Source organism: Lepus europaeus, chromosome 1 (assembly GCF_033115175.1).
Source record: "Lepus europaeus isolate LE1 chromosome 1, mLepTim1.pri, whole genome shotgun sequence".
Classification (NCBI taxonomy): domain Eukaryota; kingdom Metazoa; phylum Chordata; class Mammalia; order Lagomorpha; family Leporidae; genus Lepus; species Lepus europaeus.
This window is the reverse complement of record NC_084827.1, coordinates 82,004,668-82,026,364: the sequence shown is the minus strand read 5'-3', so window position 1 is coordinate 82,026,364 and position 21,697 is coordinate 82,004,668. Positions and strand designations below refer to the sequence as shown.

The 21,697-nt window shown below is 37.3% G+C and overlaps 1 protein-coding gene across 1 annotated transcript in view; it reads left to right on the top strand.

Moving 5' to 3' along the window:
• Positions 1 to 21,697, top strand: part of LRP1B (LDL receptor related protein 1B) — a 2,136,850-nt gene that overhangs the window by 1,302,582 nt on the left and 812,571 nt on the right. The window contains exon 21 of the mRNA XM_062186250.1: positions 6,110 to 6,292. Coding sequence (XP_062042234.1) covers positions 6,110 to 6,292 — 183 coding nt within the window. The remainder of the gene's footprint in view (positions 1 to 6,109; positions 6,293 to 21,697) is intronic.

Sequence of the window (21,697 nt, the reverse complement as noted above, 5' to 3'; positions counted from 1 at the left end):
TTAGAGACTAAGAAGTGATGTTTTAAATCTAAAATAAGTGAGTTTCTAAATGCATCTTGATTATCATGTGAGTTAATTATATTTTCATTCTTGAGTCACTGTATGAGGAAAGCCTTACAAGACGTTAATGACTATACAGTGATAAAGCTGACTCTAAGATTAATTATTAATTGATGAATTCAGTTCTCATCTCTGCTGCTTATTATCTGTATGACTACAGGCAAATTGGATGATAGTTTCTGTTTCTTTCAAATGGAACGTTCTCAATAAGCAGTTTATTATTTGCTAAAATATAGAAGTGTAGATAAGCGATCCTTTTTCTATGGGTTTTACTCCAATCCAGTGTAACTGATGCAGAGCACAGGCAAATTGGAATGCCATCTAGACTACTACATCCAGTCAACGTGTGGGGAATGGGAGATAAACACTCTGGGAAATGTGAGCTCTTGGCAATCTTCTTGAGTTTGCGTTGAGAGCCAAGAAAAGCTCTAACTTTCCACCACAAGGAAAACAAATATGTATTAACACAAAGCATCATGTATAATTTCTGAGATTTGTAAATACCAGAAAACGTACTCATGAAGTCCTTTGGTATACAATATCTGAATATGAGAGACTAAATGAGCAGACATTTTTGTGTAAAAGAATGTGGATCTTCAAAAATATTAGATATAGGTATTAATAGATAAAATCCCATTTGGAACAAACAGGAAGGCAGTTGAAGTTGAGAACAGTAATAGAACTAAAACTAATTGTTATATGTTAGTGACATGTGTGTGACCATTATTAAGAAAATCTTTTCTACATTTAGGCTTGAATTTTTTTAATGATGTATTGAATTTCTTTCTCTAGACTATATCCACATTTAAAAATTATTGTAACCTGGTCATTTGTTATGAACACTAATAAATGGCTTACCAGACAACAGTGGATTAGACATGGAGAGCTCAAGGAAAAAGGAGAATATTCCCAGGGAAAAATTACATTTGTTTCAATGCGCAAAGTATATATATATATATATATATATATATATATATATATATCATAAGTGGCTTCACTTATAAAGCACAAATAGAAAAACCAAACCATACCAACCAAAGTAAAGAAAATGCAAATGCAGTTTTAAAATATCTTAGATGATAGCAACATATATTCTATATCATGAAAGATTCTGCTTTTGTCTTTGTGGTTGCACTTGTCCTCAGCTGTAAATAATATTGAGATAAAAGTAAAATTGCAATTATGCTGGATCTGCTGTAGGTCACCTGCATTTTCTTGGACAAATCCTTACAATTTCTGCTCTTTAATCTTATAATTTGTGAAATAAGAAAGTCGGGTTTACAATTTGTTCCATGAGACCAAGACCCTATCTAAAAATACCAAGTTGTGTCTGATTGCTAGTAGCTATAACCTGCACTGTCTTCCTTAAAGCTCATCCAAAGTATCTGAGTTTCAAGAGTAACCAAGTCTGCCTGAGTCTACATCAACCCCTTCTTCTAAAGCAATAATTTTTGGAAATCTCCTACTGAATCAGGCTGATCTAGCTAGGTTTCTGAGTTTGGACAGTATCCTTGATAAGTCTCTGTTATGCCACTGAATTAATACTGGAGAAATGTGATCTAACAAAACTAGAACTTTGCAAGGAAAACCAAACTGTCTTTAAAAGAGTAAACCATTGTACTTACAATAATTATTTAAACACAATTCCTTCTATTCACATTTTTGAGACAACATAGTCCCTGAAAAACTAAAGGGTGGGAAAAAGAAATAGGAAAATTATATGGAATTTCATATATACTATTTAATTTTATTGAAGTTAATAAACTGTTCCCTAAATTATATAAAAATAAAAAATATATTCTTAGAATTTTCTTGCATATGACTTTTTGTTGCTTTATTTACTTAGCCCTATTGTCATTTTTAGTTTTTAATTTTATAGATTTGTTTATTTATTTGAAAGGCAGGATGTCAGAGAAACAGGGAGAAATAGAGATAGAAAGAGATCTTCTATCTGCTAGTTCACTCTCCAAATGCCCATAATATCCAGGACTAGGCCAGGTAGAAGCTAGTGATCTGAAACTTGACATGAGTCTCCTATGTGGGAGTCAGGTACCCAAATACTTGGGCCATCACCAGCTTCCTACCAAAGTGTATTAGCAGGAAGATGGATCAGAAGTAGAGTAGCCAGGGCTCAAGCTGGTACTCCGTTATGGGATGCAAGAATCTCAAGAGGCAACTTCACTCACTGCACCATGTCTTTCCCCTGGACAATGATCTAGACTATCCACTTGAAACATGAAAATTTGTAAGAGGTAAGACTTTAAAAAAGGTAGAATAAGTATTAGTAATGTGCCTAAATCTGAAGTTATGATTGAGCTGAAATTCATAACACAAGAAGTGGTCTATAAATTAGGCTTTAATTTCCAAAAAAGTTATTGTGAAGAAATAGGATTAGTTTTAGGTAAATTTACAAATATTCATGAAAAGGATTCATGAGGAAAAAAAACTAATAATTTGCATAGAAGTAACATTGTAAAGGAAACTTTACAATTGGGGGCTGTTCAGTTTGGTACCAAACAAAGCAAGTAGCAATTGGTACCACATCTGGTTACCAACTCAAGGTTCTTTCTCGTTTTCAAGGTACCGGAGAATTGAGTTTTACATATATATATATATATATATATATATATAGAGAGAGAGAGAGAGAGAGAGAGAGAGAGAGAGTTTTATATATAAATCTATTTATATATAAATATATTTTTATACATATTGAGTTTTATATACTATATATATATATATATATGAAAGCATCAGAGTTTCAAAAGATCAATGGTATGTTTGTCAAATAAATATACCTGGGGGGGACAGATTCAATACTGAGATGACAATTTTCAGCTCTTTATTTTAGAGAATGTAGAAAAAATCTACAGATTACACATCCACTTCTTTAGTAAGTGTTTGGAATATCTGGTGATAATTACTTGAAACAGAACTACTGTGTGTTATTAATTTAGTTGATTAATTTAGCTGATTTCACACTACAGTTTATAAAAGTTAGGTTACCCAAGGTTGGTTTGTTTTGTTTTTAAAGAAAAGCAGTAGGAAAAAGAACCCAAGGCCATTCACTATTTTATGAAAGTTGGCCTCTTTAGAGAATTTCCTTCAGAGCTTTTCGGTTCTTGAGGTTTGTTGATTTTCCTCCTTTGTTCTTCCTAAATACTGAAATTATGTAGGATATTTGAGTTACAGCCTATATTGAACAACTTCACAATATCTTCTTTATGAAACCAGGCCAAAATTCATTCTTTACAACTACAGTAGTTATGCCATACTTCTATAGAGAATGCTTTGCAGATGCTAAAGTAAATATGGTGGGAAATTGTAGTATCACATTCCATGTATTTCCTGCTTTTGTACAACCTCTACCACCTTTATTAATTGCATATCTCCCTGCCAAATATTTTGTTTAATCATGACAATAATACATCCAAAGTGACTATGTTTTGGCTGTCTGTGAAAGTAAAGCAAGAATGTCTTGGTTTTCAAATGGAGCTTCAAAGCAAACAAGCACTCAATGCTTCTTCTGTCAATTGAGGGTATTATTATATATGCTCTTAGCAGTGTTTACTTTTGAAATTTAGTTCTATAAATTTCTGTGATTTGGAATTACTAATTTCTATACCAACAGAATGTCTTCACTCTGGTATCAGTAAGGACACTTATTCTTGGCTATTTATAATTATAGCATTACTGTTTTGCAAAATTGGTGTCAAATATATTTTGCATGTCTTTATACTTTGCAACCTTACAGATTAGTGTTACTGAAAATCTTTAACTAAAAAAAAATTAAGAAGTAAACTATTTGTGATGTGAAAATAGCAGCAACAAAACTTTGTCAGTAAAATAATCATTTATGGATATCTTCTTTTTTTTATTTTTTATTTATTTATTTTTTTTGACAGGCAGAGTGGACAGTGAGAGAGCGAGAGACAGAGAGAAAGGTCTTCCTTTGCCGTTGGTTCACCCTCCAATGGCCACCGCGGCCGGCACACTGTGGCCCGTGCACCGCACTGATGCGAAGGCAGGAGCCAGGTGCTTCTCCTGGTCTCCCATGGGGTGCAGGGTCCAAGCACTTGGGCCATCCTCCACTGCACTCCTGGGCCACAGCAGAGAGCTGGCCTGGAAGAGGGGCAACCGGGACAGAATCCGGCGCCCCGACCGGGACTAGAACCCGGTGTGCTGGCGCCTCTAGGCAGAGGATTAGCCTGTTGAGCCACAGCGCCGGCCAGATATCTTCTATTTTAATCATTACAACAAATCTGTAGTCTCTCCACTTTCCAGATGAACAAATAGAAGTCTCTAAAGATTGACTAAATGCTTTGATGATATTATTGTTATAACTAGTTTTGACATTAAGTGAATCTAATCTTTATTAGCTACTGTAGCGCTCTACCAATGCAGCATATTAAGTAATGAGAAAGTCACATGGGCCTCCTTCAAATGTATTATAACTATATAGATTAATTGTCATAATAGGTAAACTACAAATTGATTGTTAAATATACCCATAGAAAAGACACAACACCTTTCTTATATTGAAACTTTTGTCTAGGAAAACATTTACACTAAATATTTATCACAGTTTGGATATATTAGTTAATATGTTATCTCATGATATTAGATATTATGCATTTTAATAAACTACTGATTGAAGACATATTATTTGCTACATGTAAAATGTATGTGTCCAGACATTTATATTTTCTTTTTTATGCTTACCTGAAGAATTTATCCTATAATTTTAGTCACCAGGCTTTGGACAACAGTGTTATCTGGGCTTCATATGAATTATTTATGGATAAATTGAATTGGAATGCATAGTGCATCATTATATTCTTATATATAAGTATATGTTTTGATTCTGGAATTGCAATATTCTGCAGAATTATATTTATTACTTGGAGTTTTTTTGGTCTCAAAATGTTAGATATTCTTCAAAAAATTTTTTAGTCATAAAGTACTTAATTAATTTTTGGTTATTTATCTTTTAGTAATTTAGAAGAAATTACCTAAAGAAATGTCAAAAGTCAACCAAAATTTTACCATTAAGAACAGAATTAGGGGCTGGTACTGTGGCATAATGGGTAAAGCTGCCACCTGCAGTGCCAGCATTCCATATGGGCACCAGTTCGAGTCCTGGCTGCTCCACTTCTGATCTAGCTCTCTATTACGGCCTGAGAAAGCAATGAAAGATGGCCCAAATTTTTGGGCCCCTGCATCCATGTGGGAGACCTGGAATAAGCTCCTGGCTTCAGATCAGCACAGCTCTGGCCATTGTGGCCATTTGGGGAGTGAACCAGCAGATGGAAGATACCTCTCTCTCTGCCTCTGCCTCTTTGTAACTCTGCCTTTCAAAAAAAGAAAGAAAGAAAGAAACCAATAGAATTTAAGTCTTTATTTATGTGCATTAGAGAAAAGTCCTTTTTTTAAAAAAATTTTATTTATTTATATGAAAGTCAGCATTACACAGATGAAAAAGGAGAGGCAGAGAGAGAGAAAGAGAGAGGTCTTTCATCCACTGATTCACTCTCCAATTGACTGCAATGGCTTGAGCTGCGCCAAGCCGAAGCCAGGAGCTTCTTCCAAGTCTCCCACATGTGTGCTGGGGCCCAAGGAGTTGGCCCATCTTCTACTGCTTTCTCTGCCATAGCAGAGAGCTGGGTCAGAAGTTGAGCAGCCGGGACTCCAAACAGCAGCCTTATGGGATGCCAGCACTGCAGGAGGTGGCTTTAACCACTATACCATAGCCCCGGCCCAAGAAAAGCTTTTAAGGCTCAAATTGAAACCACAACAGGCTATCCCCACAAAGCCTCATTTGCTCTTTTCTATCATTGTAACACTATCAGGAATTCTGTGGAAGGTGAGAAATTTTATTTTCTGCAATCACTGATGCTTTTGAAATAAATTTGAAAATATCAGACAGTATTATACATGTTAATCGTGTTAATAATACCTGAAGAAGGTAAACAACATGAAAAAGTTATCAAGTTAAATTATAACTTCTCCTGTCTTTCCCTCTTCCTCTCTCTCTCCCTCATTTCAAATTAAGAGATTCATTCTCCTGCTGGATGCAATGGAAATGAATTCCAGTGCCACCCTGATGGAAATTGCATTCCGGACCTGTGGCGCTGTGATGGGGAAAAGGACTGTGAAGATGGTAGTGACGAGAAAGGCTGCAATGGCACCATCCGACTGTGCGATCACAAAACCAAGTTCTCCTGCCGCAGCACGGGTAAGCCAAATGTGTACTTCAGCTTCAGGTTAGGCTTCCTGGGTGAATAATCCTTTCAAACTCTTCCCAACCTGCTTCTCACCTTTGTAAAAAGTATTTTATTTTTATTTTTATTTTTCTGGTATTTTGTTTGCATTCTAAAGGTAACAACAATATCTAAATGTGTTGAAAAGTCTTATGGAGCTAGCACAGTGCTATGAACAGTCTCTCCATGAACACATGAGATAAAAGGAAATGTTAGCCTGCTCAAGTTCCAGAATCAGCATGGAGAATTGGGATTTGAAACAACCTTGGCTGAAACTCTGGGTTTTCATAGTCAAGGAAGAGACAAGTGCTGAACCAATAGGCAGCATTTCTCTTTCTGTAGATAATTCTACCCTAAATTTTTTTTTTTTATAATTTTTTTTTGACAGGCAGAGTGGATAGTGAGAGAGAGACAGAGAGAAAGGTCTTCCTTTTTGCCGTTGGTTCACCCTCCAATGGCCGCTGCGGCCGGTGCATCGTGCTGATCCGAAGCCAGGAGCCAGGTGCTTCTCCTGGTCTCTCATGCGGGTGCAGGGCCCAAGGACTTGGGCCATCCTCCACTGCCTTCCTGGGCCATAGCAGAGAGCTGGCCTGGAAGAGGGGCAACCGGGATAGAATCTGGCGCCCCGACCAGGACTAGAACCCGGTGTGCCAGCGCCGCAAGGCGGAGGATTAGCCTGTTAAGCCACGGCGCCGGCCTCTACCCTAAAATTTAAATGAGAGTTATATATATTTTCTTCAATTGGTCTCCAAGATTTCATTGGCTGTTGTTTGATTCCATTCTGAAGAAGGTACTGTCTATTATTCAAGTCTTCTGTTTGAAAGTCACTCAGGGTACTTTTTTTTTTTTTTTTAAGGTTTTTTTTTTTTTTTTTTTGACAGGCAGAGTGGACAGTGAGAGAGAGACAGAGAGAAAGGTCTTCCTTTTGCCGTTGGTTCACCCTCCAATGGCCGCCGCGGTAGCGCCCTGCGGCCGGCGCACCACGCTGATCCAATGGCAGGAGCCAGGTGCTTCTCCTGGTCTCCCATGCGGGTGCAGGGCCCAAGGACTTGGGCCATCCTCCACTGTACTCCCTGGCCACAGCAGAGAGCTGGCCTGGAAGAGGGGCAACCGGGACAGGATCGGTGCCCCGACCGGGACTAGAACCCGGTGTGCCGGCACCACAAGGCGGAGGATTAGCCTAGTGAGCCGCGGCGCTGGCCTCAGGGTACTTTTTTTAAGAAGACTTATTATTTTATTTATTTATTTTTTAAAGTTTATTTATTTATTTATTTATTTGACAGGCAAAGTTAGACAGTGAGAGAGACAGAGAGAAAGGTCTTCCTTCTGTTGGTTCACCCCACAATGGCCACTGCGGCTGGCACATCGTGCTGATCTGAAGCCAGGAGCCAAGTGCTTCTCCTGGTCTCCCATGCGGGTGCAGGGCCCAAGGACTTGGGCCGTCCTCCACTGCCTTCCCGGGCCACAGCAGAGAGCTGGACTGGAAGAGGAGCAACTGGGACAGTACCCGGTGTCCCAACCAGGACTAGAACCCGGGGTGCCGGCGCTGCAGGCGAGGATTAGCCTAGTGAGCCGCGGCACCGGCCAGAAGACTTATTATTTTAACTTTTCCATCTTGTTTTCTCACACAGGTTATATTTTCCTGGGCATATTGGGTTTGATCTGACATGATCAGCAAACTTATTTCCCTTTATATACCAGATGATGAGTTGCAGTTTAGAAAAAAAATAGACTAAATGAACTTTTGTAGCATACTTTGTAAAATGGTTGGGATCATCATCCAAATAACTTACTGGAATTTTTTTCTATAGATTTCAGGATATATACTTGAATCATTTCAAGTTTCTCTTTAATGTAAAATTCTTTTTAAGACAGTAAATCATGAGATTGTAGTGGTTTCTTTGGTTCCCTATCTAGTATTAATACCAAATGATATGAACTTAAAACTATCACAATTGTGAGTGTTAGGAAAAGAGCTGCAGATTGGTGCCTCTTCCCACAGGGCACCAAAATGTTAGGCAAAGAGGCACAGATAGAGAGGAGGCAGTGCACAAATTAACAGCCAGACCGAATTTATTCAAAGAAAATAAATACCTAGAGGTGGGTGACCAACATGATGGAACATGTGGCAGAAGGCCTCAACCCCCAGAGGCCGGGCCTTTTTACATTTTAGGAGGGCTGAGGCTGGGGGTGGGGTAGGGGGCAGTAGGCAGAAGGGAATTCCTGGAACTGGTCTTTCAGGTGTTCAGAGCAACTGGTCTTTCAGGTGACTGTAAGGGGTGGGGTTTGATGGCAATAGGGTGTGAGACTCAATGGAGTTTCAAGGGCAGGGAATACATCCCAGTGTTTATCTATTTTGGGCAATGAGGAAGAATGGCTGAGGCTTATGTCATTGTTCCGTCAGTGAGTAACCTACCACTGTGGAAACCACAGGGCTAAAGTGTATTTAAAAGAGTAAGAAGATATTTTGCTTCTTTTCTTAAGTATGCCTCTTGATTACAGTTAACATTTCAAATAAGAAATAAAGACATAAATGTAAGCTAGCATAGGTATAAATAAGTACTTCTGAGACCAACTTCAAGCAAGAGAGTTGTGTTTACAAAATCGTTATTTCATTCCAACATGACTCTCTTCTACTGTTACACGAAGAATATTAATTTTGGAGTCATTGACTAGAAAAATATGATTTTAAGTTTAAAAATCACATTGTCTTATATTTATATACATATTTGCAAGTATAAGTGCATTTGCATTGTATTGCACAAATTTAAAATTAATGATGCATAATTTTTAATGAATAAATTATTTACTGCATAAACAACTTTTTATTTAATAACCTAATTATAATGTCAAATAGCCAATTATTAGGTTCAGGTTAACATAATTCAAAGTGTATATAATGAATATTTTCGCTCAAATGACTCCCATATGAATTCTGGTTTTGCCTTACTGAGTTAATATTGAAATGTAGCAACTAACAGACTTTAACATTTATATAAATACAAAACTGGCAAACCTATGTTAAAACAAAATATAAACAGACTTGAAACACAGGTTTGAATTTAAACTAATTGTATATACTGTTAAAAGTTAGAAAATTTAGATGTGAAGCATAAAATCAAACTATAATTTCTTTATGAAAAAAGAAATCAAAAAGAGCTCCATAGTGGTATAACTTCTAAAAGCTGTATGTCAGGAGGGACTGATTTGAACTCTGTAGATAGAAAATATGCAGAAGAAGCATAAATAATAAATAACAGGATTAAGTAAAGTTAATAGAAAACTTCAAGAACTTGTGTTTTATATTACAGGATAATGTTTGTTGATATATTGCAATGAATTTGTATGAGAGTTTCCTCCAAATATGGATTAATTCAAAAATAAATCTGTAGTATGAGTACAATGATGGTGGCTGGCTATCTTTGGAGAATTGGATTTTGAAAACACTTTGATGTATGTTGATTTGGGATTTGGATTATCTACTTAATAAGTCATTACTTATTATACTTAAAATATCAGATGTTTATGTCAAATAGTCTTTGTGGAAACCAAAACTTAATGTAAAAAATACAATTTTGATTAAAGTGATATTATACTTTATAAGGGAAATGTGAAAGGTAATAATCTAATAATCATATCAGGCATTAGGCACAGTGGTTAGGTGTCTCTTGGAATGCCCACATCCCATACTGGAGTGCCTGGTTTGAGCATGTGTTCCACTTACAATTCCAGCCTCTGCCAATGTGCACCCTAGAAAGCAGCAAGGTAGTAGCCCAAGTATTTTTAGAGGCCATGGATTTAATTCCAGGCTCCAAGCTTTGGCCTGGCCCAGCCCTGGCTATCAAAGGTATTTGGGGAAGTACAAAGGAAGATCTTTATATCTCTGCCTTTAAAATTAGTAAAAATAAGAGAAAAAATATTTAATAATAATAATAATTTAACCATCAATTTTCTTCTAATTTAATTTATGGTTTAGATATAGTAATCCACAAGGTACCAAACTGGAAGAGTCGTTATATACAATTATGTATTCATATTTCTGATAGACATTTTTAATATTACAGGCATTAAAATGTTCCACAAAGATAAGCACTGGATTAAACTAGAAAACATCCTTAATCCTTTTGTCGTTTTTTCACTTTCTTTAATTAAATTCTGTTTTATAAGCTAAAGGATCTTTAAACCACCCAAGATGTTCAATTCACAGTTCCTGTTTATTTTTAAGTTTTTTTCAAATTCTAACTTGAATATTTAAAATTTGCAGAGTAACCAATTTACATTTGGTGGTTGGAATATTTATTTTTTCTTTTATACATAAATTTCTATCTATTAATTTTCAAATGTATTCACATTAATACATTTTTAATGCTATAAAGATGAGAATGTAAACTGCATTATTGTTTAATATAATCATTATTATTCAACAACTACTTTTTGTTTTTGAGAGATCTATTTATTTATTTGAAAGGCAGAGTCACAGAGAGAGAGAGAGAGATTTTCCTTCTGCTGGTTCTCTACCCAAATGTCTACAACAGCTGGAGCTGTGGCGGCCAGAAGCCAGGAGACAGGAGCTTCTTCCAAGTCTCTCTCATGGATACAGGGCCCAGGCACTTGGGTCACCTTCCACTGCTTTCTCAGGTGCTTGATTAGGGAGCTAGATTGGAAGTGGAGCAGCTGTGACTTGAACCGTACCCTATTCAACAATTTCTAAACTGAAAGGACTTGATTTTGACAAAGGACTAAATTCTGCCTCTCTCATCCCACACTAACAAGTAGCAATTAAATTATAGTTTGGGAATCAGGGGAAGAAATTTCAAATCCACTTCATATAGGAAAGAAACTTAGAAATGCTTCTTCACATTGGGAACATACTAGTTTGGTATTGGCACAAGACGGCAAGTGTTTCCTTGTTCCAAGGACCTTTACTTTGCTCCAAGAAAGCATTCAGGAGTGACTTGGAGAACAGCAAATAGCTATACTTACAGATTTCCCATTGTTCTGTCTGAGGAATAAAGCTCCTGTTATCCTATCTTAACCATCTGCTAGCATGCTTTTGAAGCCTGTTTTCATTTGCCCATGTCTCCTCTTTTGAGAAGTATCAGGGACTTATAGCTAAGTTTCCTGGAGGTGAGGATCAAGGCAGTGTAAGTCCTTACACCTGTGAGGGTGTTACCTTGGTAGCTCTGTCCAATAGGTTATTTCTAAATATCTCCTCTTGGTGCCCCCAACAATGAATTACCACACTTTCCTGGGGTACCAGCACTTCTTGTAGTAATTTTAGTATCTACTCATGACATTTACCTGGGGGATTGCTGACTAAGTCAAATTCTTTCCTTTCAGATAGTTGTCTGAATATGTAGGATTGGGACAACATATTTAGAGTCTGTATATACATTTAGTCTCAATCATTTCCATGATTTAGGGTAGGAATAAGGGCAGTAAGTTCAGCCTTTTTGGCAGAGGTACTGAGTGACAAGACTTTTACCATCATAACCTCTTAGAGACTAATTACTGTATTTCCTGACCTTCTAGGTCCTTCCTACCTATAACTGCATCTAATAGTGAATCATTTGGCATCAGGATTGAGTGACCACTCATTCTTTACAACTGGTGTTCTAGAGTTTATCTGTCACATAGTTTCTATAGAAGAGAGTATTAATTCTCTATCATTTGCCTCAAGCAGAAGGGTGGCTGGATTATAAGGCAGGTTTGGAGGACTGCTTCAGGGAAGTCCAACAAGACTACTATCTTAAGTGTCAACATCTGGTTAACCCTTGATGACATCAGTGACACCCTGTACTTGATGAGAGATAAGTATTTCAAGAAGTTGATCTAGAATTATCTTGAAAGCCTCTTCAGCCATGATGGTTGTAGCTGCTATAATCATTAGGTGTCCTAGCCATCCTGATGGCACAGGTGCCAGTTGTTAAAACAAGGAACCCACTGGTCATGGCACCAAGCCCATTTTTTTAATGATTTATTTTATGTATTAATTTGAAGACATAGTGACAGCAAAAGAGAGGGGGATAGACAGACCAAGGCAGGTGGGTAGAGGGGGGAGGGAGGAAGGGAAAGAGGGGGAGAGAGAGAAGGAGAGAGAGAGAGAGATCATCCACTCACTGGTTCACTCCCCAAATGGCTACAAATGCCAGGTTGGGTCAGGCTGGAGCCAGGAGCCAGGAGCTCCAATCTGGTCTCCCACAGGGATGGCAGGGGCCCAAGTACTTGGACCGCCTTCTCTGCCTCCCCAGGAAACTTGTTTGGAAGCAGAGCAGCCAAGACTTGCTCTGATACTCCCAAGTAGGATATTAGTATTGCAAGTGGTGGCTTAATCTTGCTGTGTCACAACACTGACCCCGGGCCCTCTTTTTGAATAAGGACAGTTAGTGTTTTTGTCTTCTTTTCTACCATGTACAGAGTGAATGGCTTTACCAAGTAGGGGAGTCCTAAGGCAGTTTTTTGTTAAGTTCCTAGAATGCTCTCTGATATTTCTCAGCCCGTTCTAGGTGCTACTGCTTTGTCCTTTAAGGATCTCATATAAAAATACTGCTAAAAACCCAATCCAGAGATCCAGTCAGTGGAATCCTGTTAAGGCCCATTTTCCCAGAGCAATTGCATGTATCAGATACTCTACCTCCTGGGATGAGATTTGTGCTTCAGAAGGGGAAACTCTACATTTCCATTCTCCCAGGACACTTAAAACTTTATAGCTTTTTTACTGGAGTCCTCTTGAGTAGTGCTACAGATAAAGAGGTCATCTACATATTGTCAAGAGATTTTCTTACTTTAAATGTAACTTTTGTAATTCTGTAGCCAAGCCATTCCCAAACAAATGAGGACCATCTTACAATACTTGAAGTTGTACTGTCCAACTATATCGGTTGATATGTGTGTCAGGATCAGTGCTTTTGATGGCAAATAAATAATGAGATTCCAGATGCAGTGGTACACAGACGAATGCATCCATTATATCTGCAACTATGAAGCATTTCGCAGTTTCAGGTTTCTAGGTGAGGATGCTATAAGGATTAGGATCCATCAGGTCTATGAGGATCAAAGTATATTTTATCATTCTTAGATCCTTTACAAATGTATAATTCCTTCTTTTTGTGTGGTTTGTTTGTTTTGTTTTTGCCTTATAGGTAGAATGGGTAAGTTACAAGAGTATTGGCAAGACATAAACTCATACTTGAGGAAGTTTGAGACAATGGGTTGTAGTCTCACTTTGGATTTGTTCAAATTGTATACTGGCTTTTATGAGGATGTGAGAAGGAATGTTTGAGTCTTATTTGGAAAGGCTTGGTATTCTTTGGCCTTGTGAGTTTCTCAGTGTCCCAGACTATGTTAGAGACCTGGGAAAGAGTCTATCTTGGAATATCTGACCCTTCCTTTATCTATAAGAGAAGAAGAGGGCTAGTTTCTATAATTCCATTTATCTGGATTATGCAAGCTGGCTTGCTCCATGAATCTTTCCTCTAGACAGGTATTTGGAATTCTGGCATCAGAAGGAAACTATGAGAGAATGTCAAGCCTTCAATTTTATAGCTTTGAGTGAGTCAAATATTTAGGCCATGGCTTCCCATCTTCTAGAGTAATGGTGCAGAAGTGGAAAGTTGAGGGTCCAGAATGGTCAAACAGAACAGAGTAAGCAGCTCCCATTTACCTGCCACATCAAGGGTCACATGAAGCTTCTTAGAAGAGGTGGCAAAATGCTCCATGTGCACCAGTGAGGGTCTTAGTCCCCATTAGTCTTCAGCAGTCTTGGCTATCATGGTGCAGACTGCTCTGGTTTCCCATTGGGACCCTGGAAATCTCATCATCAGTGGCTTGCCATCAAGGCCCAGGGTGCTTCCATCTTTCCCACAGGTGAGGCGAGTCCTTTTTCCATGGGTACTTAACCTAACAATGGTAAAATTTGGAATCAGATGACAGTAGCTTTGATCTGAGTCACTAGATCCTGTCCTTTTGAACTTAACGTGGTCTGGGTATCCCTGAGGTGGCAAGGAAACTATGGCCACTGTAAGAAGTCTGGCCTTGTGCCTCTTCCCATGACCCCTAATTTCCTCTTCAGTCTTGTCTCTGTTTTCAAAGATTAAAATCTGTGTCTACCAGTTGATTTCTTTTAAAGATTTCTTTTTATTTATTTGAAAGACAGAGTTACAGAGAGAGGTAGAGACAGAGAGAGAGGTCTTCCATCTGCTGGTTCACTCCCCAGATGGCCACAATGGCCAGAGCTGTGCCAATCCAAAGCCAGGAGCCAGGAGCTTCTTCCAGGTCTCCCATCTTCTACTGCTTTCCTAGGCCGTATCAGGGAGCTGGATCAGAAGAGGAGCAGCCAGGACTAGAACCAGCGTCCATATGGGATGCCGGCACTTCTGGCCAGGGCTTTAACCTGCTGTGCCACAGCACCTGCCCTACCAGTTTATTTAAGGGAGTAGGAAACCCATTAGGCATGGACTGTCTAATGAAGTGAGTGCCTAACAGTACTTGTCCAGCCTGAGACTCAGGGTCTTTTGTGATTATATTTTCTAAAGGCTTCAACCAATTACCCATGGAAGAAGGCTAATTTCCATTTGTGCCCTTAGTTACGTCTCTGACATTATCACAGTTCATTGGTTTGACTATACATGTTTTCATTTCCTCTAAGAATCAGATTATGTGGTAATTCTTATTTTTCAGATTAGGAGATCCCCTGTAATAGTTCCAATCAGGATATGTTGTGGGCATGGACATAAGTCCCATCTGAAATACTCCATGGCCTGGAAGCTATTCTACTGTTCTACTATTTCATCTGCATAAGCTTGGGCAGCCCCAACTATCTTTTGCTTTTCCTCCAGTGTGCGACTAGTAGATGGTAGGACTTCTAGGACTTGCCAAGTTAGACTAAAAGTCCTTTAGTAAATAATCCTTTGGGAAATCCCTCTGTGAATTTTCTGGGTCCTTGGAAATAGCCTAAACTTTTCCTTACAAAAGTACAGGTCAGATACAGAGAAAGGCATGTGGGCTCTAATTCTAGCCCATTCCCCATTGGGAACCTCTCTTAAAGAAGGGATGAGGCTTCTTTTTTCCTTTTTCTTTCTTTTCTTAAACAGAAGGAATTTCAGACTTTATTAGAGCTTGTCAGGATATCAGCAGTAGGCAGTAGGCAATGTTGGCATTGACATTTTTTTTTTTCTATTTTTTAAAATTTTACTTAAGTTATACAAGTCACATATTGTATATATACAGATTTAGGAACATAGTGATACTTCTACCCTCCCTCCCACCCAAGCTCCAACCCCTCTTCTCCCTCTCTCTCTCAGTCCCACTCTTAATTTTTACAAAGATCCACTTTTGGTTTACTTAATGATTGTATAGTTAACCCTACACTAAGTGAAAGAGTTCAACAAGTAGTGTGAAAGAAAAAAAAAAAAAAAGAAAGAAAAAAACCACTGTTTCAAAACAGAAAAGACAAAGGCTGTAAACAATCAGTTAATCTCAAAATGTCCTTTTCACTCCTAAACTTTACATTTCGGGTACTCTAATAGTGATCTTGGATCAGGGAAAACATATGATATCTATCTTTTTTAGGACTGGCTTATTTCACTAAGAATAATGATTTTCAATTGTGTACATCTTGTTGCAAAGTATAGGATTTAATTTTTTTTTTTTTACAGCTGAGGAGTACTCCATAGTGTACATATACCATAATTTCTTTATCCAGTCAACAGTTGATGGATATTTGGGTTGATTCCATATCTTAGCCATTATGAATTGTGCTTCATTGAACATGGGGATACAAAGATAACTTTCAGATGCAGATTTCTTTTGGTTTGGGTAAATTCTTGGGAGTGGGATGGCTGGGTCATATGTTAAATCTATATTCAGTTTTCTGAGGTATCTCTGTGCTGTCTTCCATAGTGGCTTTACCAGTTTACATTCCCACCAACAGTGGATTAGAGTACCTTTTTCCCCACATCCTCTCCAGCATTTGTTGTTTATTGATTACTGTATGTGAGCCATTTTAACAGTGGTGAGATGAAACCTCATTGTGGATTTGATTTGCATTTCCCTGATGGCTAGTGATCCTGAGCATTTTCTAAACTGGCTGTTGGCCATTTAAATTTCCTCTCTTAAAAAAGATTTTTCAAGTCCTTTGCCCATTTGTTACCTGGAATGTTTATGTTGCTGTGTTGAATTTTTCGAGATGAGGACAAGATTATGGCACTGAGAAAATCATTGATCCTAGACTATGCAGGCATCCATTATGGAGTACCTCTATGGTGTTTTTCCCCATCTCTGGCATCCCAGAGTACCAGCATCTGATGCCCAAAGTAAGACATTTGGAATTGAAGTTAAGATACAAAGAAAAGATAGTAATGATTAGCAGAGGGATGGGCTCACTTGAATAAGGAACTGAATGAGGTTTTGTGCCTCTTTTTGATTTGGAATTGGCTCTACCAGCTGATTGCTCCTAGCTGGCTTACCAAGCATGATGCCACCAAACAGTGGTCTCCTCATTAGGCCTGCCCAGGTCCCATGGCCTGGATTTCACATCAAGAAAGAATTCAGAAGTCAGTCAGAGAATAGGAAATAGTGAGCAGCAAACATTTTGTTGAGGAAATAAAAATACACACTCCACAGAAAATGTGGAGCCTACTTGTAGAGGAGTGGTCCTTTCTCTGAACTCTTTTATATGGGTTGTTCAATGGACTGGAAAGTACACACCAATAAAGGGAGGAATATTCATAGTTTTCTGGAAAGTAGGTGGAGATATCCCAGAATCTAACAATTACCCCTTTTTACTCATTATGTGATCCTGTTTCCTGTCTAGACAGCCATTAAGTGAATCTTTTAGCATGCCAACATATTACAATGAGCATATAATGAGCTGTAGATTGATCTAGGTCATCCTTGGCCCTCTAAACTAGTGGAAACCAGGTCCAGGCAGGGAATCTGTTTATTTTCAAAGCCAGGGGGAACCTAACTCATATGTTGAATTAATCTAGAGTTAACAGGCGCAACCCCTAGGTGGCTCAACTTCTCTCTACTCTCTCCCTGTCCAAGTATCACAAAGGGATGGCAAGATAAAGGTAAATAGGCCCAATATATCTTTTTTCTTTTTGTATTTTTACAATATCATTTTAAATTTACTTTAAAGGAAGAGGGAAGGAGAGAGAAAAGTATCATTATATTCTTATCCATGTACTACGTGAAACCTGTTCTCTTTATATTGATAAAATAAATAGAAAGAACAACTAAAAATTCTCTAAGCCATTTATAGGAATGTAACTTTCACTCTGCCTTTCTATTTCCAGAAATTCATGTAAAGGACAAGGATGTATAAACATATATGAACAAAAATGTTTAATACAGCATTTTGTCTAAATAGCAAAAATCTTAGAAAGCAATGTTGCCTATCAATAGGAGAACTAAGTGATTATGGCATAGGCAGCACAAAAACTACTCTAAGGTCATAAGAAGAAATAAGGTCAGAGTTAATATGAAATTGATACTTTAAATTCATACTTTCAACCCCTCTGCTGCTAAAAACACATAGATGTGATTATAGCATAACAAATGAAAAGAGATAATAGATCTCTGAGGAACAGAAATAAAGCAGAATATCAAATGCTGAATTGGGTTGAAGCTGAACATCTGATTGGGTTAAGTATGCAAACTAGCAGATGTGAACAGGTGCCCTGATATTAGGTTTAATGGGAAATGAAGCTGTCCAACCCAAAGCTGGGGATTGGAGGCAGGCTCCCTGCGGGAAAGCAGAAAGTATAATGGAAATTGACTTGCTTTTGAAAGGATAATGTGAATATGTAGAATGCATTGTTGCTGGTTGCTGCCTGAAGTTGCTCTGTAAATGAAGTCCTGGGTCTAAATGGATGGGGAGGGGGCATTAGTTTTGATGCAGGCATGGCAATAAGGCCCCCTCAGCTGCTGTCTGGATTACAGATTGATTCTGACAAAAACCTAATGTTGTTTTGGGATAGAAGCCCACAAAAGCAAATATATTTCTGAACTGAGAGTGCTAGAAAGAATGGGGTAAGCAGCAACACCTATTTATAGTGGTGAGTTAAAACATCAAATCAGAGAGAAAAATGAAAGCTCCGATCCAAGATGAAATTGAAAATGAGAACTCTAAACTACATGAGAAAAAAAAAAAAAAAACTATCTCCAAGAGAATCAGTCATCTGAATCAACCATTACAAAATGAATTACTCTTGAGTAACTGAAAATAAGCTATTAGTCTAAAAGGTATTTTTAAACAAGTATGTTGAGATCCTCAAAGAAAAGAATGTACCAAAATGAGCAAGATTATATGTTTATTTATTCTTCATGGATATGTCTCTGTGTGTGCATGTTTGCTTCAAAAAGTTTGGGGAAAATGGAATGAAAAATTTATTTTATTAAACATTTTTTTGAAATCTGTGCATCATTTTCTCTAATTCATTTTTATGAACTTTTTGAAGACCCCTCATATATATGAATACAAAACTTTTTAATTGAAATAAATAAATTTTACTTCTGTTTTCCATGAATTTTAATTTTTTTGAAATATAAAGTTTTATTTGATTTTCCCATGCCTGCATGTGTGTGTGTGTAAGAGAGAGAGGAAGAGAGAGAAATAGGTAGAGATAGAGAGAAATTGAATAGGAAAAGGTTGAGAAATGAGTTATGGCAACCACCATATACATGGCTTCCTTGTACTAGAATTGTACATCCAATTCACATTGACACAAAATTGTCATCCCAACTATATATTTTACATTAGAATTTATTCTTGGTGTTTTATGTCCTTTGAGTTTTGACAAATACTCAATGACATGTGTGCATCTTGAAAATTTCACTGCCCTGAAAAATCATCTGTGCTCTGTTCATCTTTACCTTCCTTCTAACTCTGGGCAATTGATTGTTTTTGTCTTCCCAGGTGTTCCTTTTCCAGAATGTTATAGACTTGGAATCATATAGTTTGTAGCCTTTTTGTTTTGACTTCTTTCACTTAATAATATGTATTTAAGTTATTGCCATTTCTTTTCATGGATTGGTAACTAATTTCCTGTAACTTTGGATGATATTCCATTGTCTGGTTGCACAGCACATTTTTTTAACCATTGACCTATTGAAGGACGTCTTGGTCATTTCTAAGTACTGTCAATTATGAATATAGCCATTATCAACAACCATGTGTTGGCTTTTCTTTGGATATTTGTTTTCAGTTCATTATACTAAATGTCGGGGAATGCATTTTCTCAATAGGATGGTATGTTTAATTTTGTAAAACTCTCTACCAAAGTGGCCATATTATGTTGCATTTCTACCTTTAATAAATGAAATTCCCTGTGATATTATGTTTTGGCTTGCCTTGGGTATTGTCACTGATTTAGATTTTACCATTCTAATATTCTGTTACCCTAACGGCATATGATATTGAGCGACTTTTCATATGCCTATTTGCTATTAATTTTTTAAAAATATTTGAATGCTGCAAGCAACCTAAATGGTAAAATAGGGCATTGTATGCAAACATTATAATATATCCATTGAGTAGAATACCTTCCACAATTTTTAAAATTGGAAATTGTTATGCACTGACATGGGCAGTTCCCTAAGTGAAAACTGAAGGAAAACAATAGCAAGAATAGTATGTAATATTTGTTTAAGTGGAAAGAAAATGTAGTATTTTCTTTTAAATAATAAAGAATATTTCTGGAAGGCTTCACAAGAAATGGTTTTCACATTTTTGTCTTCATGAAGGGGAAAGGGCAGATAAAGAAAAAGAATGAGTAGTGCCATACATTTAGTCTCCTCTTTTGACTGACTGTCTTTCCAAGGGTTGTGATAGATTGATGTTGACCCATATACCCTTTACTCTACACTCCACTAGAATAGACTACACATTTTCAAGTCAGGTCTCAATGTAAGGTTAAGAGTTAAATATGAAGTGTTCTTCAGTAAAAGATTGTTTGGAAACTAACCAGCACACGTGAGGATTTAACTTTGACAGTGGCATCATGCTGCATTATGACCTGCCGTGTAATGAAAATCTGTTATGGGCTTCTATGTGTGGCCAAGTATTATTCTTGCCTATTTTTGGAATGTTTTGTTTCCTCTTTATTGTTGTGTTGGTAAATGCAAAGTGAGGTGATGGATTCAATCACTGATAAAAATCAATCTAAGTAGTTGGAACTCCCCAAATCCCACCATGTTAGAATTATATGAAGAGTTGTACATGAAGGATTTCTAAACACAGCTTTTTTTCTTTTTTTCTTAAACCAACCCAATAGGATACTTCAGTTTAGTTCTGCTGAAATGATGTGGTTAACTTTCTATTGTCTCTGTGCCATATAGTTGATAAAATATTTATTTGTTCTTATGAGCCTTGTGTATTTCTTTTTAATCACTCCTTCTGCCTGCCAATAGAAGTTCTAAATTTGTTGCTGAATGCTTATTCTTCTTCACTCCCTTCAATCCTATCCTTCTCCTTCTTGCCCATTAAGCCTCTTTATGTGGTAATACTATGACCTTCTAATCTCTGGGGGACCTTAATCACTTTTCTTTCTTGATCTTTAATTTCTTTTTCCACACTGATTTTTCATCTTCTCTGGAAATATATCTAGTTCAGTAACTTGAAAAAGTTCTCCTTCATTTTTATAACCTCTTCTTTTTAAATCACCATGTATAATATACCTAGATTCCAATGGATCAGATACCTTCATCCCTTGCAATGTACATCTGATTCCTACCATGGATGGAAATGGCTGTTTCAATGGTCAATAGGAATAATTTCTCAGTTGTACCTGCCTTTGTTTTGAATGCTGCTCCATCACTCAATAGGCGCATCCGTCCAGATAAATTGTCAAACCTCTCTGATTGTATTTCTTCATTTGTAAAACAGAAAGGATAAAAATAGTAGTTAATAGAATTGTAAAGAGTGCCTAGACACAGTGCAAGCTTAATGAATAATGTTTTCAACTGTTAATCCTACCCTTTGACTACGTTCACTGTAGCAGTTGACCTTGCTGTGCAGTATCTGCTGGAAACCTTCTCTTCTTACAGATTCTCATGCAGGTTTGTCCTCTTTACTCACTTAGCATTTGCACTTCTTTTTTTACTTCTCTTCCCTCTGCCCTTTTTTCTCTGTATATCCCTTATATTTTATTTTAAAATATTTGTTAAATATATAATAGACACCAGCCATTGCGCAGCTTTTTCTCTCAATTTGTTTTGTAATTTGTCTTTTTTGCAAGGTTTCCATAGCAGTTTCTTCTGTCCACAAAGATTTCTCTATCTCCTCTTGGAAAATAGCTCCAAAAATTTTATCAATGAAATTAACTACATACTTCAAACCAGCTTTTTGCTGAACACTGCATCAATGTCTGAAGTCAAAA